Here is a 17,908-nt window from a genome sequence, read left to right on the forward strand (position 1 = left end):
GGTGGGCTGGCCAATTGGCAGCACCTGCCACCCCTCCCACGCTAGTTAGGCAGCTCACTCTCTTTATTCGCACCTGCCGCCTCATCATTTCCTCCACCTTGGATGATCTTTGCCCTACTCTGTCTCTGCTTATTGAAGTTCTTTCATTTTTTAAAAATCCTGATAAAATACCGCTTTCTCCAAGAAGCCTTCCTTGACTCCTTCTAAACCACTCTCACAAAAATTTTCCTTCTGAGATCAACCACTGTTTGTATTTTGCTGTATATAGAACTCCTTACACTGTACTATCGCTAATGTTTGTTTTGTCTCCTTGTCTACATTTCGAGGTCCAAGAGGATAGGGATTGTGTCCAATTCATCTTTGTATTTCCAAGGCAGCTCAGCACAGAGTAGTATTCAATAAGTATTGAATGGATGCAATATTCTATTCTGAACAGAAAAGTCTGCAATACCCATCCTGTATCTATAATGGCCCCTCTGATCCAAGTTAAAGAAGAACATCTGCAGTCCTCTGTGAATATTGGCTGCTGTCTTCTGTCCTCAGTTGAGGCAGGGACATCTGTGGTGGCAACCTGATTATCTACCAATACTTTTTATGTTTCTCTGCCCAAATATGCAGCTGTTTCCTGGGTGGGAAAGTAAAGAAACAGTGAAAATCAGACAAAATAACAACAATTTCAGCAGGAGATTTGTGAGAATATTAGGCTTAAGTTAACAACCTCAAAATTATATTAAAACAGAAGGACTAATAATATTATACCAATTAATACTACTTATCAAGCCCCTTATGCCAGACACTGCACTTTATATGCATTATGCCATGGACTCCTCATAAGAATATACTCATTTATTAAATGAGGAAACCAAGACTCAGAAAGGTTAAGAAATTTGTGCAAGGTTACATAGCTTTTAAGTGGCAGCACTGGATAGACACTCACTTTTTTTTTATTATTTTTCTTTTGAGACAGAGTCTTGCTCTGCTACCCAGGCTGGAGCGCAGTGGCACGGTCTCGGCTCACTGCAACCTCCGCTTCCCAGGTTCAAGCAATTCTCATACCTTAGCCTCCCGAGTAGCTGGGATTACAGGTGACTGCCACCGCGCCTGGCTAATATTTTGTATTTTTAGTAGAGATGGGGTTTCACCATGTTGGCCAGGCTGGTCTCAAACTCCTGACCTCAAGTGATCCACCCACCTCGGTCTCCCAAAGTGCTGGGATTATAGGCGTGAGCCACCGTGTCCAACCTAAGACATTCAGTTCTTTGCACAAGTCCGTGAAGGAAGGAGTATTAGCTTTCTTTTACAGATGAGGAAACTGCAACCCAGAGAAGTCCTGTGAGTTGCTCAAGGCGGGACAGTGCAGTGATTAAGAGGATGGGCCGGCAGGGCACAGTGGCTCACGCCTGTAATCCCAGCACTTTGGGAGGCCGAGGCAGGCAGATCAGGCAGATCACGAGGTCAGGAGATCGAGACCATCCTGGCTCACATAGTGAAACCCCGTCTCTAGTAAAAATACAAAAAAATTAGCCAGGCATGGTGGCGGGCGCCTATAGTCCCAGCTACTCAGGAGGCTGAGGCAGGAGAATGGTGTGAACCCAGGAAGTGGAGCTTGCAGTGAGCCGAGATTGCACCACTGCACTCTAGCCTGGGCAACAGAGTAAGACTCTGTGTCAAAAAAAAAAAAAAAAAAAAAAGAGGATGGGCCCTGGCATTGGACTGTCTTGGTTTGAATCCCAGGGCTATCACTTATATATGTGCCAGTGGAAACTGTTTAGTTTCTGTGCTTCAGTTTTCCCATATATAATACAGAGATAATAGTTGCTTCATAGGATTTTTACAAAAACAAAATAAGTTACATGCATTTGTAGAGACTGGCCTAGCACCTCGTCCCAAACAAGCACTTAGTAGCTTTTAGCCAGGGCTGCCACTAGTCTATATTGCATGGGAACATTCCTCGTGTGCTGAACACAGTGGAGTTGGGCATTCAAATGTGTTTTGGCGCTTTTGGAGAAAAGAAACAAATACTTTCTGACTCCCAGTGGTGGAAGTCCTCACTCTCTAACAAAAGGGACTCCTAGGTTTACTAGCTCCACCCATCAGAGAGTCATAGCTTATGGACAGAATGGCTCTGTCAGCGTGTCTCACCACTGCCTGCATTAAGTGACCTAGAGAATTAGCAGGGTTGTGGCTTTGAAATTGTTTTGGGGAAGGACTTTTACCTGGTTTGGGCTGAGTTCTGTGGGGTGACTTTAGATATTTCCATAGTAGAATGCAATTTCATTTTGCCTAGGCCACACCTCTCATTATGATAGCTAGTCTTCAACAGTGGTCCCCGAATGAACCTTGCCTCTTGATATTCACGTCCTTGCATAGACCCCTGCTACGTTGAATCTAGGCAGGTTTTTGTATAACAATAGAATATGGTAGAAGTAACATTGTGTGGCTTCTGAGGCTAGGTCATAAGGAGTCTAGTAGCCTGTGTTCTTGGAAAGCTCTCTCTGGGGGATGCCAGCTACTCTATGAAAAGTCCAACTACCATTAGATCACCAAGGCACGATAAAAGCCACACTAGCCAAATTGAGAGGCCACATGGAGAAGAAGAGACACCTGGCCTCTCCCCAGCAATTTTAGTCATCCAGATGAGAGGCCATACACATGAGAGAAGAAGCCATCTTGAACATCTGGCCCAGTTCAGCCTTCAGATGTCTTTTGCTACAGCCACCATCTGACTGCAACGAAAAGAAACCCCACCCAAGCAAGAAGTGCCCAGCTGAGCCCAGTCAATCTAGAGAACCAGGAGAGGTGATAATAAATTGTGATTTTAAGCTACTCTGTTTTGGGATTGTTTATTTTGAAGTACCAGACAACTGAAACACTCAGGTTTCCCAAAACTATTGGTGCAGTTACAGTACACTTAAATCCACACTATAGATGAGGATTGTAAGCTCTTTCTTTTTATTAAATTAAATTTTGTGTCAAATATACAAATCAGGCCCCATGGAAGTCTGTACGCAATTTTTGTAATTCTTTCCACTTTTCTTAAATGATAAAAGGAGAAATATTGGTCCGACCCCACCTAATATTATATTACGTTTGTCTATTTGATTGCCACTTGTCTTCCCTTTTTGCATGTAAACTCAAAGATGGCAATGCGTTTGTCTGTTTCGTTCTCTGTATGGCAGAGCGCCTGGGTTCTAAAAGTGAGTGATTTAAGGCAACCAATTGGAAGCACCATCACTTTCATGATGTAGTCTTGGATGTTACATAGCATTGGTTCTTCTGTAGCCATAAGCTTACACAGTGTGTTAGGCATAATACTAGCCCTCTAAAATGTCCACATCCTAATCTCCAACCCTGTGAACATGTTACCTTACCTGGACTTTTCAGACCTGACTGAGCTAAAGACCTTGAGATGGGGAGATTATCCTGGATTATCCAGGTGGCCACAGTGTAATTACAAGGGTCCTTACAATCGCGAGCCCGGAGGGTCAGAGTCAGAGAAGGAGATGTGATGCAGAAGCAGAGGGCAGAGTGATGCTGGTCATGAGCCAAGGAATGCAGGTTTCCTCTAGAAAGTGGAAAAGGCAAGAAAACGGATGCACCCTAGAACCTCCAGAAAAAATGCAGCCCTGCTCACATCTTGATTTTATCCCAGTAAGACCTATTTTGGAATTCTGACCTCCAGAATTGTAACAGAGTTATGTTATTTTAAGCCACTAAGACATGGAATTTGTTACAACATCAAAGCTACAGAAAAACAGATTCAAAAGGAGAAAACAAGATCAGGTACAGTGGCTCACGCCTGTAATCCCGGCATTTTGGGAGGCCACGGCAGGTGGATCACTTGAGGTCAGGAGTTACAGACCAGCCTGGCCAACATGGTGAAACCCTGTCTCTACTAAAAATACAAAAATTAGCCAGGCGTGGTGGCAGGTGCCTGTAATCCCAGCTACTTGGGAGGCTGAGGCAGAATTGCTTGAACCTGGGAGGTAGAGGTTGCAGTGCACCAAGATTGTGCCACTGCACTCCAGCCTGGGCGACAGAGCGAGACTCTATCTCGACAACAACACTAAAAAAAAAAAAAAAAAAAAAAAAAAAAAAAGAGAGAGAGAGAAAAAACATAGACCCCCATGTCTCAGTGGGAAGAGTGTCAGAAGTCACATTCAAGAGCATGTGGAATGGAAGATACTGTTGCAGCCAGCTTTGAAAAATACAGTCTGCCACACTCTACCAGTAATAGGTGGGAAATTATAGGTTGATATTTGTGGGTCTCAGTCTCATCAGTCAAATGAGAGGATTGAGTATAAGGATCGCTAATATTCTGGACCCCAAAGTTCCTGGTCCTATGAGTGAAAGGGAGATGTAGTAATGCCATGAGAATTCTGAATAAATCATGGCTGATTTTCTAAGTAATTTCTTGATACTCACTGTCATTTATATACCGCTCTGAATGGGATGGATGTGGGATGCCTGAACCAGAAAAATTCAACAAAGAAAGCTGATGAATTCCCAAAAAGATAGGCCTCAAAATATGGGTTGTTTTGTTTTTGCAAAATTTTGTAATATAAGGACACAAGGAAGGAAGGAAGGAAGGAAGGAAGGAAGGAAGGAAGGAAGGAAGGAAGGAGGGAGGGAAGGAGAGAGGGAGGGAGGGAGGGAGGCAGGGAAGGAAAGAAGGAAGGAAAGGAGGGAGGGAGGTTGGGAGGAATTACTAATTCTTTAAGACAGGGATCATTTCTTGCTCATTATTAGACTCAAATTCTAGCACCTGACAAGTGGTCTAGCATGTAGATGACTTCAAAAGAATGTTAAGTGAAAACAAAAAGACAATTAAAGGTCTACTGGTTATATTTCTGACAGCTTTTTAGGGTAGCCCAACCCTTGGTGGATTACCAGATAAGAAGTCTTTTGCCATTTTACTTTGGAAGTTATTTCAATAGTCTTCTTATTGAAGACTATTTTATCCTAATAAAGGAAGTCTCCTTTATACTATCCTTTCTCTAAGTACAGCAACCAGAGTGATCCTGATAAAATTTAAGGTTGATCATGGCACTCTTCTGCTGAAAACCCTCCAGAGTCTTCCTGTACCACTTGCAATTGAAGCCAGAACCCAAACCAGGATCCAGAACTGGGATGAGGCCAGAGAGGCACCTAGGGTGCATGACTTAAGGAGGCACTCCCTCTCAGGTGTCCATCCTACACTTGCACAACCCTGGGAATGATTGCCTCCTTAAAACGTGTGCCCTAGGTGCCATGCTTGTCTCACTTGGTCTCAGCACAGGCTCTGAAGGTGGTGGTGCAAGATCATACACCAGGGAACAGCTCACCTCTCTCACCTCTCCTAATATTCTCCCTTGGCTCCCTCCACTCAATCACACTTGCCTCCTTGCTGTTTCCTGATCACACCTGGCCCATTTCCACCTCAGAGTACATCTTGGTCTTCCTTTTGACTGGACACTGTTTCTCCAGGTATCCATGTGTCTGGCTCCCTCATCTCCTTCATGTCTCTGCTCAAATGTCACCTTTTCTGTGAAGCATCACCTGACCCCCCTATTAAAATTCAACACCATGGCCATCTCTTTTTCCCATTTAATTTTTATTCTTTGTACCTATTGTCATCTAACATGCGATAGATTGTTCTCATTTATTTTGTTGGTGGTCTGCCTTTCCTATCAGATTCTAAGACCCAGAAAGACAATGATTTTCATCAGTTTTTCACTTCTTTGTTCCAGCACCAATAACAATGCCTAGCATAATGTAGGTGCTCAGTAAAAAATTTGTCAAATGAATATAAGAGGCAAATAATTTGTCAGAGAATGTAATGGAGAATAAAGGTTTATAGGATTTTAGAGTAAATAGGAGCTTTACTAGGGGGATCAGCAAACTGTGGCCTATAACCTGTTTTCGTATGGTCTATGAGCTAGGAATGGCCTTATGAACTGAATTGTGGTCCCTTCAAATTCATGAACAGCCAGCACCTCAGAATGTGAGCTTATTTGGAAATTGGGTCATTACAGGTATAATCTGAAATCGTACTGGAGAAGGATGGGTCCCTAACCCATTATGACTGATGCTTTTATAAAAGGGGGTAGTTTGGACATAGATGTGTACACAGGGAGAACACCATATGAATGTGAAGGCAGAGATGGGGGTGATGCTTCTACAAGTCAAAGAATGCCAAAGACTAGACCACTAGAAGTGAGGAGGGAGACATGGAACAAAGCCTCCCTTTCAGCTCTCGATAGAACCAACATTGCCAACACCTTGATCTTAGACATCTAGCTTCCAAAACTGTTAGACAATAAATTTCTCTTGTTTAAGCTACCCAACTTGTGGTAGTTTGTTACAGCAGCCCTAGCCAACAAATATAAATGGTAAACAATTGTAGAAGAAAAAGAACAGGGAGGAGGAAAAGGAAGAGAAGGAGAGGGAGGAAAAAGACTAGGAGGAAGAGAAAAAAATAATGACAGAGACAGCATGTGGCCCACAAAGCCTGAAATATTTACTCTCTGGCCCTTTGCAGAAAAAGCCCATCAACCTCTGAAGTTGAGATATCATATAGCCCACATAACTCATCAAGAAGCAGAGGCCTCCAGAAATAAAGTCACATATCCATGTTCATGCCAATAGTATGAACTAGTTTTAGTTATACCTGAAACCAGGCTACCTGACTTCAAGTCTGTATTTTAAAAAAAACCACACAACAGTGACTAAAGCACTTTAACAAATCATTTCATCAATTCCTCCTTGTTTAAGTATCAAAATGCTACTAAGAAGATGCTTTTATCTGTTATTCCAGCAATCTGAGTCTCGTACAGGAGCACACCATCATTCATAATTTTTTTTAGCAACGTACCTACTATAATCCATAATTTTTTTTTTTTTTTTGCTTTTGCTTTTGGGTCTTGACCTCCAGCAACTCATTTTTTGTGATACTGGTTCTCAAGATATAATTAAAACATAATTAAAGATCAAGAACAGATGTCCTTCTGTTCTATGGAACATCCACAAACTATGTAGTGTACAGTTTGCTATTAAGGATTTTATGCTAAAGAGAAATGAAATAGGAGGACTGTGTTGAACAAACCCACATGCCAGTGCTAAAGGCATAAGAAAGTATTTAAAAGAAAGTAGATCAGAGTTCATGGTTGTTTTCTTAATTTCCCTATAACTCAGGAAGCCACGAAATATATCTGTTTTGACTTCTTTAGCTTCATGACTGGGTGCTATACACAAAAGAGATATGTCCTTGCTAATTAACTTTGAGTTAACTTTGAGATATTCAGCCATTCGATGGCTTCAGTTTGGCATCTACTGGCTGCCATAGATGATGCTTCTTAGTTCAAAGGGTTACTGGAAAAAGTTGCAGAAGTGGAGGACAGAGATGCTCTTTCCCTTCTAAGCCTGCCTAATTAGTTAAAGAAGCTAGATGCCACTAATAAGGAACTATGTATATACATTTTTATTAAGACACTAGTGAACCTGAACTGTGGAGGAAATGAAAGGGGGGAAATAAATGTTGGTTAAGGACAGTTTTCCAGCAAAGAGTATACGAGAAGACTGACCATCTTAATTGTGGCTGCTCTATTTAAAACTCCTGTACTTTTGCACAAAATGCACAAGGAATTAAATTTACCTAAAGCTGTACAAAATTTGCTCTTTTTCTAATATTCCCCTCTTGTAAACAGGAACTTTATCTGAAATCGAAACCTGGTGTTTGTTAGCTGGGTGGCCTTAGGCAAATTACTTAACCTCTCTACACTTCTTTCCTCAAATGCTAAAAGAAAGTTGGTGGTGGTGGTGATGGGGGTGGGGCGATGTGTGTTGATAACTGTGGTATATAAACCACAAGGAGCTTTTTTGAGGATTAAATGAGATAATGAAACATGAATATGACTAACAATGGTCAGGAATCCAAAGTATGTTGATTTTCCTTATAAGTATATGGTTGAAGAAAATATGCACATATTCACATAATTATAATTATTCACATAATTGTTCATTTAATTATGAACAATTGGAATTTCATAATTTCATAATTCTAGCATGTGGAAACCCATCAGCATTTATTTCATAAATACCACTAGCCATGTATTTTGTGATCTGTAAATTGGTTTCATGTACACTCCAACGTTTGATCCTCACGTTAAGTCACAAGAGTCTTCAGTGGGTAACTGGTGGGTACAGTTAACGTGGGGCAGAGCAGGGACTTAGGCTCCAGGTCACTATTGTGCCAGGGTCCTTTCCCCTGTGACTGTTGGCTCTTAACAGAGTGGAGTTTCTGTTGTCTCAGTGATGAGTTAAGAACGTTTTGTTGTTGAGTGTGAAAACTAGGTACCACTGGATGAAAGTTTGTTATGAGTGCAACTTGGAGACATATCCCAATAGAAAAGATTTAGCACATGGAAACATAGAGGAAGTCATGCACCCCCAAGCACTTTTACGTTTACATAAAAAATTATCTGCATAAATGTCGGAGTTTTCACAGATCCCCTAAAATCCATCCAGGGATTCTTAATGAAGTCAAATGGCAGGCCTAAGAATCTCTAGTTTAAAGAGATTAACATTTAATTTAAATACAACAAACAAAGCCAACAATCACTTTTACTTACCCCTTGAGAATCTTAGTCCCTTAATCACCTGGTTTTTGTCCCCATTTTTTCTCCCTGAATTTCTTCTAAAACTGGGGAAATAAAACTAGATCATCCAAACTCCTTGGGTTCTAGCTGTAGAACTAGTCAAGTCACAGAGTGCCACAGCATATTTGGAGGCATGTTTACCTGTTATCCATAGTTGACATCCTAACTTGTTGGAGGTGAACAAGAAACAAAACTCAGATTTTCAGAATAAAAATCAGAATTCTGAGGAAAAACTTCAAAAGCTAGCCAGCCATCCCTTTATGCTGAATAAAGAAAACTCTTTGTTATGTTTTCTTTTTGTTTGACTGGCTTGCAGGAAGGCTGGAGCCCTTAAGGTTGTGCAATGATTCACTAACCCACCAGGAACTGACTATCTGAAGTGGCCTCTGGCAACCTCACATCTCCTCCAGGCCTTACAAATCTCACTTTCCTACTATCGCATAAGCTTGCAGGTACCACCGCAGGGCTTGGCAAGTGGAAACAGCCCATCACACAAACTCAGACCTTGGGGGAGCACGCTTTTTTTCTTAACTGATGAGAAAAGCCATCCTCTGCCACCTGGAAAGCCTGTCTTAAGATAGAAATGGTAGTGGAGGGGGCAGCTAGCTAGGAAAGCAAACTTAACAAATACTATCCAAATTTAATTTTCTGCCACTATCATCCGGGCTCCTGTACCCTGTTGCCCCGGCGTCCCCTTGGGCTTCACGGAGAGAACGTCAGGAAGCACGGGCAAAATTGTCCCAGGAGCCGCTCTGCCGCTGCCCCTGTCCCTTTCGTTTTAAAAATTTCATTCATTCATTCCGGGGATGGTCCATTGTTTCCAAGTTCTGGTAGGCGAGAACGCTTAGCGTCTCGGGAACCTCTGGTGCGGATGGATGCAAATTCCGCGCGGGTGGCTCGCCCAGGTTGCCCGGGCGCTCGCTGTTTATTCAAGTGCGGATCAGGTTAGCCACCGGGGGCACAAATCCTGCAAAACGAGTCTGAGAGCGGGGCGAGCTGTTGCAAGCAGGGAGGTGCAGCAGCCGAACTAAAAATAACGAGGGCAAGAGAAAGGCGGGAGTGCCGGCATCGCGCGGTGAAGGTGGCGTGGCGGTGGGCAGAGCGCAGGGCCCAGCTGTGGGGCGCGGTCAGGGTGACCCTCCACCCACCCTTCGCTGACGTCCGTGGAGGCTTACTAGGGCGTCGCCTCAGGGACCGGAGAGGAATGCCCAAGGGGAGGGCGCAGTAGTCGCTCCCCCGCGCCCACCAGCCACTGGAAACAGCCTAGTTCTCACACCCCACTGCTCTCTTCCGGTGGCCCTGGGGCATCGGCGGAGCACGCGGATGTTTCTTTACATTAGGGGATATCGGAGAAGTCCAGTCTGCGCGTGATAAGGGAGGGAATGAGGATAAGGAGCTGGGAAGTTGTTCTCCTTAGCTGGCTCAGGGAGGGGTGGGGAGGTACTCGGACTGGTGATCCTCGTGTCCCCAGCATGTTGGCGCAGCTGCAGTCTAGAAAGACTAAGCGGGCCTCCGAACTTCCCCGCGTGCACACCTTGTTCTTCTTCTGCCTGGAGGAGGTGAGTGGAGTGTGCATCAGGGCTGCTCCTCAAGAGCAGGACTCCCTCCTTCAACCCCTTACCTCATACTTTACTTGCAGCCCAGCCTCTCAACACCTCTCTTCGATTTCTCTGACTCCCTGAAACTGAGTTTGCACAATCTCTGAGCCTGGCCCTGTGGGTGCAAGATTCTGAAAAGGGTCAAAGCCCGGTCACATGCACTTGACTCCATCTCTCTGCATCAAAGCTGGGATTCAGCTGTGGTGAGGGACCAAGACAGTCACTTGGGAGTCCCATTTTCTCTATCACCATCCTTTCCCCAGCCCATCTCCTAAGCCCCGGGCTCCCAGAATCTGGGGGTGGAGCCCATTTCTTTCTCTTAAACTGTTACCTGTTTTGGATGAAGTTTTACCTTCCTGCATTTTTATCCTAAGAAATACATATCTGATGACCTTGCCATTTCGGCCCAGAGATTGATGGTTTGCAGTGCCAGTCTGAGCTTCTTAGCAAGAGAAGCCAAGGAAGGGAAGAGCTGAGCACAAGTCTCAGATTACTCCAGGAGCTTCTGTTCTGGTCCAGTGGTTACCAGCCCTCCCAAGAGTTTAAGGAACATGCCAGGATTGTGTCAGACATCTTGCCTTCTACCATGGACTGTACCAGTCCTGAGGCTAGGCCTTGGTTGGTACAACTGTTCTTTCTTCTGTGGCCCCAGAGTGGATTTCCTGAAGCCACATATTAGTTTTTCAGGTGCTGTGGCCACCAGAGGACCATAGAATAGGCTCCCCCTGGTTTTGCCCTGCCCAACCATTTGGCTCCAAACATTGTGTATTGCTAGTGGGCTTCAACTAATGGTCAAAGAAAATAACTTTTAAAAAATCATTTTAAAAGCATAGTTTCCATAAGCATTTAATTAAAAAATATATAACACAAAAAGAAAGTGCATGAATATCAAGTAAACAACTTGATGAATTTTTACAAAGTGAACATCAACAAGCATTTTTGAGTTGTATGTTACATCTATACTTAATCCCTGAGAGGATTATAAATACTATGCAATTATTCTTGAACAGAACATTAATGAAAAAGGCTCTCCACCAAAGGGCTGTGAAATATGTGGACTATTAGTAAAAACATCCAAGTTTTACTTATACAGTAACAATTCCTTGGATCACATATCTCTTTGGACAGGTTTCCTTGAGAAAGACTGGAAAGCTTTTAGCATGAATTGAGGGTAGAATATCAGCTGGTATTCCACAATTGGCATCTGATTGGGAAACCACAATAACCATTTGGTACAGTCAGGTGTCCATGTAGCACTCTGCCTCTGCTTCCAAGTGTCACTCATCCTATAGTGACACTATGTTCTTGTTTAGGTCACACTGTTCCCGCACACTAGGGTCAGAAAAAGAGAATGAGAAGGACGTATGAGCACAAAACAAAGACATTTCAAGGTTTAATCTTTTTGATATCCTCTAAAAGAATTTATTTTCAAACAGCATCCCTGTTGTAGAATTGAGTGAGTGCAGTCGACTATTTTTTTAGGAGAGGAAACTGAGAATAGTCAAAACCCAAAAATCTGTCATTGCATGTCAATCCCATCCTGATCATTCCCTAGAAAAGAAAGACTTTTCGTATCCATGCCCTGTCTGCCATCCACATATTAAACATGTTATGACATAAAAAATCTTTTCATCTGTCTGATATCACTGGGGGTTCATTTAGAAGTCTCTGTCTATTTTGGATTTTTTGTTTGTTTGCTTGCTTGGTTTTTTGCTTGTTTGTTTGTTTGTTTTTGAGACAGAGTCTCACTCTATTGCCCAGGCTAGAGTGCAGTGGGGCGATCTCAGCTCACTGCAAGCTCTGCCTCCTGGGTTCATGCCATTCTCCTGCCTCAGCCTCCTGAGTAGCTGGGACTACAGGTGCCCGCCACCACACCCGGCTAAGTTTTTGTATTTTTAGTAGAGATGGGGTTTCACCGTGTTAGCCAGGATGGTCTTGATCTCCTGACCTCGGGATCCGCTGGCCTCAGCCTCCCAAAGTGCTGGGATTACAGGCATGAGCCACCACGCCCGGCTTGGATGTTAATATTGAAGGGTTTTTCTAGAAAGGACCATATTCCAGAAAGTAGCAAGGCAGTAATTTAAAACATAAGGAAACGAAATAGTATTAGATTTTCTTTTTGTCATGAGAAAATATCAGCATCCAGTATTATTTAGTTTGAGTGAGGCATACCAAAGGTTGGCAACAATATTAAATGTTTAGAGAAGGAACAACTTGTGCAATTGGGTTAAAAGTTCATCTTTAGACCAGAAAGAAAGAAAATGAGTTTATGTTTTAGCCTGAGGGACAGGGAAAAAAATTATTAAAAGTTAGAGGTGTTAGGAATCCGAAAACTCAGACGGAAAATGCTTTTTGGACATGTCATTCAGTCTCAGACTATTAGTAAAAACTAATTGCTCAAGAGTAGGTATGATTTTGACAGTGAGTAGTTATCTTGGCAGAGCTGTGTTCATGGGTCAGATCTACATAGACAAAACATAATGAGTGGACACTGGAGATTAAGAAATTTGACTGTGATTTTAACGACCAGGTTATATTGTCTCTGTATTCTGGGGCCTGAGAAAGACCTGTGAGGACCCTGTTCAAGCTCCACATTTTACAATGAGGAGACTTGGACCCAGCAGAGATAATTAGCTCCTTTCTCAAGATCATAACCTTTTTCTCAGGAAAGGTCACATAAAAGTCTTGCCCTAAGGTGGGCTTATATAGGAACGTCAGGAAGAAACAAACTTCTAGGTCTTGATTTTATTTTGTTATCTAAGAACTTGGGAAGATATCCTGAAATTCCTGGTAATAGCATGCTGCCAGGATGGAGCAGCAGCTGGTGCCTTGGCCTGGGGAAAGCTTCCAGGATAAGCCTCGGGGATCTATCCACAATACCCCTCACTTGCTCCCCCACCTGCAGGTCCAGGGAGAGGAGAGACTGACATGGTTTGGACTTGGGGTCCACCACCTTCTAGCTTTGTGACCTTGAGCAACTTACAAAGCCTCTCTAAACTTCAGATTCTCATCTGTAGGAAAGAGATTTTATAAGGGTTGTTGTAAGGGCTAGAGATCTATAGGGCAAATATATAACATATGATAAATATTAAGAGGAAAACTAATATTTCTGGCCAATTTCAGAGATCACTTCCAATTCGAATTCCAATTCCAATTGATCTAGCTTATTGCCTCTCAAAACTTAGCAATGACTCTGGGAATTCCTTCCATAGCTTCACCAGACACCTAATTGGCAAAGAAGGTTTGAAGACCTGATGTGGTTCTTAACTGGGGATGGGGAATTAAGGGCTATTGTATCCATAGGATTATCTTTTCACTTGCATAGACCTATTTGGTGTGTTCAGGGCATAGTGATACTATAATTGCCACATTTAACAGTTTATAAAACTCAAGCCAAGCATATTCCTTGCCTGTTTAATGATGTCTTGGTACCAGCCTTTTAATGGCACTTATCAGCATAGAAAATGGAAGCAAAATAGCTTTTAAAACAGTAGCTCTCAGGGGCTGGGCACCGTGGCTCACGCCTGTAATCCCAGCACTTTGGGAGGCCGAGGTGGGTGGATCACCTGAGGTCAGGATTTTGAGACCAGCCTGACCAACATGTAGAAACCCTGTCTCTAGTAAAAATACAAAATATTAGCCGGGCGTGGTGGCACATGCCTGTAATCCCAGCTACTCGGGAGGCTGAGGCAGGAGAATCGCTTGAACCTGGGAGGTGGAGGTTGTGGTGAGTTGAGATTATGCCATTGCACTCCAGCCTGGGCAATAAGAGCCAAAATTCATCTCAAAAAAAAAAAAAAAAAATCCACAGTAGCTCTCAAGCTTTAGTGTGCTCAGAATGACCAGAGAACCTTGTGAAATATACAGATTTCTGGGTCCAGATCTGGGGCAGGGCCAGGAAATCTGCATTTTATCTGCACCCCCACCCTACTCTGAGGCTTACTGTCCTGAGAACATACTTTGAAAAAGGCTGTCCCAAGGGCTCGCCGACAGGCTATTGACCAGCCACTCTTTCTTGATGTTCTCCAGGAAAGATCCAACAAAGGAATGCCCTCCATTCAGCGGTAGCAGCATAGGAGCAATAGTTGCTCCTGAATTATGGTGGGTTTCTCCTCTTCATCAATATGCTTTAAGGGTACAGTTTTATTTGGTCTATCTACCATGTTCTATAAAAACATGAAAATTCACAGGTAAGTTTGAGATAGGGAAAATAACTAAACTGATTCTTCTCACCAACTCTGATCACTAGGCTGTGGTTGATTTAGCTCTCTAACCAACAAGTAATTAGTTCTTTGGCACGAGTAAGGGGGGAAAGAGGAAGAGTGGGTAAAAGCAGTTGATAACAGATGGCTTGCACCCATCTAAAATATGGGGAGAGAAATAAAGCTGTCCCAAGAGAACTAAAGCTGAGTTCTCTCATCATATATCTGAAGATTCGTATCAGGGGTCTAAACAAGGTGTGTTGGGTAGCTTAATTGGAAACTCCTGGACTGTGAGTGTCACAGACTCATGGATGGGCCAATCAGTGGCCACTTTATTGTCTGGGCTGCAGCAAAATGAGACAAAAACTGTCATTCAAAAACCTTTGGAATTAAAAAAAACCCAAAACGACATTTGTTCTTTAAAATAAAATAAAGTCCTGCCTTTAAGAACAGCATATCACTGCTGTTTCTGAGTTTAAATATTAAGAAACACATTTTGTTAATGATTAAAACAATAGTGATTGATTTAGGGGTTCAGTGAGCATTTAATCTGTCCTTACTTCAGGTACTGTGCTAAAGGAGCACAATGCCTGGTACTGCAGGAGGAACATTAGGTAACTATTTAATGGAGTTTTAATTTTCTGTTATTATTTTTAATAATTAATTGTGATTTTGAGTATTTGGAAGCTGGAGGTATATTTTGTCATCCTTTTGGGGTGGTGTTATTGCCCTGTCCTGTTTTAATCAGAAGTTCTTAGAGAAAGTCAACTCAGGAGTGATTTAAAATGAAAGAAGATGTATGTTGGCTAAAATTACAATTAAATAATCAAATCATTTTCAAATATAAAGGGAGCATGCAGATGATCTGGCCCAATCCTTTCATTCTGCAGATGAGAAAACTGACACTCACAGGAATGAAAAGACTTGCCCAAAGCCCTACAGCTTGTTTCTGTTGTTTGGTGCATTATTAGGTCAAAAGACCTAGGCCGGGAAAAGATGGCAGGATGTCTTGGCCTTGCTCTGACAGTTGCTTTTCTGATCTCAGGTATTTCACACCCTTTGTAATCTGTGTTCCACACAGGAAGCAGTTCTTGTTTTTTAAATATTGAAGGTGTATAAATGTAAAGTTTTTATAGATGCGACACCCGGGGCCAATATCTGTTTAAGTAAAGACCTAAATGCTTTGCGGAGACAGTAAAGTGTCATGTCTGTCCCAGGGAAAGAAATCCAGGACAGGAAATGCTCAGTCTTCCAGCACTCCCCTGGCTACCTGGAGCTCAGGCTGTGAGCCTCAACCCCTCCCTGAAGCATTAGCTCTGGAGCAGAGGCTGTGATTTACTTCAGAGATCTGGGCAAGTCCCTTTAACCTGGTAGTCCTTCCTTTCCTTGTTTGTAAAACAGAGAGATGAGGCTGATAGCTCCCTCACAGCTCCATCCGAGGCAGTGTGTGAAATTAGTTCCTGTTTGGGAAGGTTTAAAAGCCACCATATTCCACCTCCCTGCTAATATGATTACTAAAATGTTTTTATATGAAAGGGCCAATTCCTCATCTCCCCTCTTTGAAAACAGACCAAGGGGCATCTTTTCTTGTCTTGCTGTGGCCTAAAAGGTTATTGCTTCTGTGGTTATCTCCTTGGATAACCACCTGATACTCCTGGAGTGTCAGGATTCTTAGGTACACCAAAAATGAACAAAAAAATCAACATCAACCATAACACCACCAACAAAAATAACTGCTGTGTCGGTTCTTAAGACGGCTTCTGAGCTAGAAACAGATTTTTCTAACTGTAAAAACGTGGCCTCAGCCTGTCTGCAGGCCACCTCTGTCTTTTGGCCTTGTGGGGAGGAGGCAAGTGAGCTCGTTTACTGGGGTCTACCTCAGGGTCATCACCAAGGCGTTCCACAAAACGCACTTGAAGAATGTTTTGGAAGGAAATTCACCTTTTAACAGCCCAAGAGGTATCTCTCACTGGCACACAGTTCTGCACACAGCCTGTTTCTCAACGTTTGGAAATCCTTTAACAGTTTATGGAAGGCCACCTTTTAAACCGATCCAACAGCTCCTTTCTCCATAACCTGATTTTAAAGGTGTTTCATTATCTCTAATTACTCAGGGTAAATGGTGATTACTCAGTGTTTTAATCATCAGTTTGGGCAGCAGTTACACTAAACTCAGGGAAGCCCAGACTCCCATGGGTATTTTTGGAAGGTACAGCGACTAGTCGGTGCATGCTTTCTAGTACCTCCGCACGTGGTCCCCAGGTGAGCCCCAGCCGCTTCCCAGAGCTGGAGGCATCGGCGTCCCAGCTCGGACGGCAGCTGCGGACTCGGGCGCTGCCTGGGCTTCCGGGACCCGGGCCTGCTAGGCGAGGTCGGGAGGCTGGAGGGGAGGATGTGGGCGGGGCTCCCATCCCCAGAAAGGGAGGCGAGCGAGGGAGGAGGGAAGAAGGGAGGGGCCGCCGGGGAAGAGGAGGAGGAAGGAAAGAAAGAAAGCGAGGGAGGGAAAGAGGAGGAAGGAAGATGCGAGAAGGCAGAGGAGGAGGGAGGGAGGGAAGGAGCGCGGAGCCCGGCCCGGAAGCTAGGTGAGTGTGGCATCCGAGCCGAGGGACGCGAGCCTGAGACGCCGCTGCTGCTCGGGCTGAGTATCTAGCCTGTCTCCCCGATGGGATTCCCGTCCAAGCTGTCCCGAGCCTGCAGCGCCCCAGTCCCCGGCCCTCGCCCAGGTTCACTACAACCGTTCAGAGGTCCCCAGGAGCTGCTGCTGGCGAGCCCGCTACTGCAGGGACCTATGGTGAGCAAGGCTACCTGGTGAGGGGAGACAGGCAGAGGGGGTCTAGGAGCCTCCTTGGGGGGAATAAGCTGGGGACTCAGGCTGTGACCGAGGCAAAAGGTGGCCTAATTATTTTCCTATAATGGTACTGGAGGTGGGGATGCTGGCGCTGAAAGACCTTTAAATACCGGCTGCTGCCCCTGCCCAGGCCTTCTCTGTCCAGCAGTCCCTGGGAGATTCTCACCTTTGGGAAGTGCGGGGCAGGAGAACAGAAGCAAGAGAAGCCCTTGGTAGGGGGTCGTTGGGAAAAACTGTGGGGTCTTGGGCTGAACGCGTTGCCCACGGGCTGGAGGTTGCGATCCCCGGACGGAAAGGGCGGGAGGAGGAAGGAAAGAGCCGGCTCTGAGGTCCGGAGAGAGTGAGGCGGCAGAGCGACGGCGAGATGGGGAGAGAACACCTAGCTGGAGCTGGTTCTGCGGTAGAGAGCGCAGTCTTGCTGGCCTCTGGAGAGTGCGCGCCGCTCCGGAGGCTGCGTCGAGGGGAGTGTCACCCAATCTGGCCCCCAGCTGGCGGGGCGCCCCGAGAGCTTGCGAACTGCAGTTGCAGGAGGCGCCTTCTCCACGAGCTATTTTCGTCGACTTGCGGAACCAAAGGAGCCTCCCCTCTATCATTTCATGGTGTAGGGTCCGTAGAGACGACCGC

General features: G+C 44.3%; 2 protein-coding genes across 6 annotated transcripts in view; one reads left to right on the plus strand and one right to left on the minus strand.

Moving 5' to 3' along the window:
• LOC105481800 (bone morphogenetic protein 4) overlaps positions 1 to 17,908 on the plus strand; it is a 234,202-nt gene that overhangs the window by 210,191 nt on the left and 6,103 nt on the right. Inside the window, exon 1 of one of the 5 annotated variants that reach the window (XM_011741546.3) lies at positions 16,886 to 17,018. The exons of 2 other annotated variants lie outside the window; for them this stretch is intronic. Coding sequence is in view for 1 of the 3 variants with exons in the window: in XM_024792871.2 (XP_024648639.1) it covers positions 16,957 to 17,018 (62 nt within the window). In the remaining 2 variants the exon portion in view is untranslated. Of the gene's footprint in view, positions 1 to 16,885; positions 17,228 to 17,908 lie in introns of those variants that run through there. 2 more of the 5 variants (XM_024792871.2, XM_011741545.3) reach the window with 2 other exon arrangements.
• LOC139364289 (uncharacterized) lies at positions 11,118 to 17,877 on the minus strand. The gene is made up of 2 exons (XM_071100166.1): positions 17,451 to 17,877; positions 11,118 to 11,566 (listed from the first exon to the last, which is right to left on the minus strand). Exons 1-2 carry the CDS (start codon positions 17,875 to 17,877, stop codon positions 11,544 to 11,546), a joined length of 450 nt encoding a protein of 149 aa, XP_070956267.1. The 3' UTR covers positions 11,118 to 11,543.

The sequence above is a fragment of the Macaca nemestrina genome, chromosome 7 (genome assembly GCF_043159975.1).
Source record: "Macaca nemestrina isolate mMacNem1 chromosome 7, mMacNem.hap1, whole genome shotgun sequence".
Lineage (NCBI taxonomy): Eukaryota > Metazoa > Chordata > Mammalia > Primates > Cercopithecidae > Macaca > Macaca nemestrina.

Excerpts from the sequence above, each read along its gene's own strand:
- LOC139364289 (XM_071100166.1), bottom strand. The coding sequence starts at position 17,877 with ATGATAGAGGGGAGGCTCCTTTGGTTCCGCAAGTCGACGAAAATAGCT. Across the intron at positions 11,567-17,450 it reads CTGCCCCGCACTTCCCAAAG|TGTGCGGGAACAGTGTGACC; the intron begins GTGAGAATCTCC and ends TTCTGACCCTAG.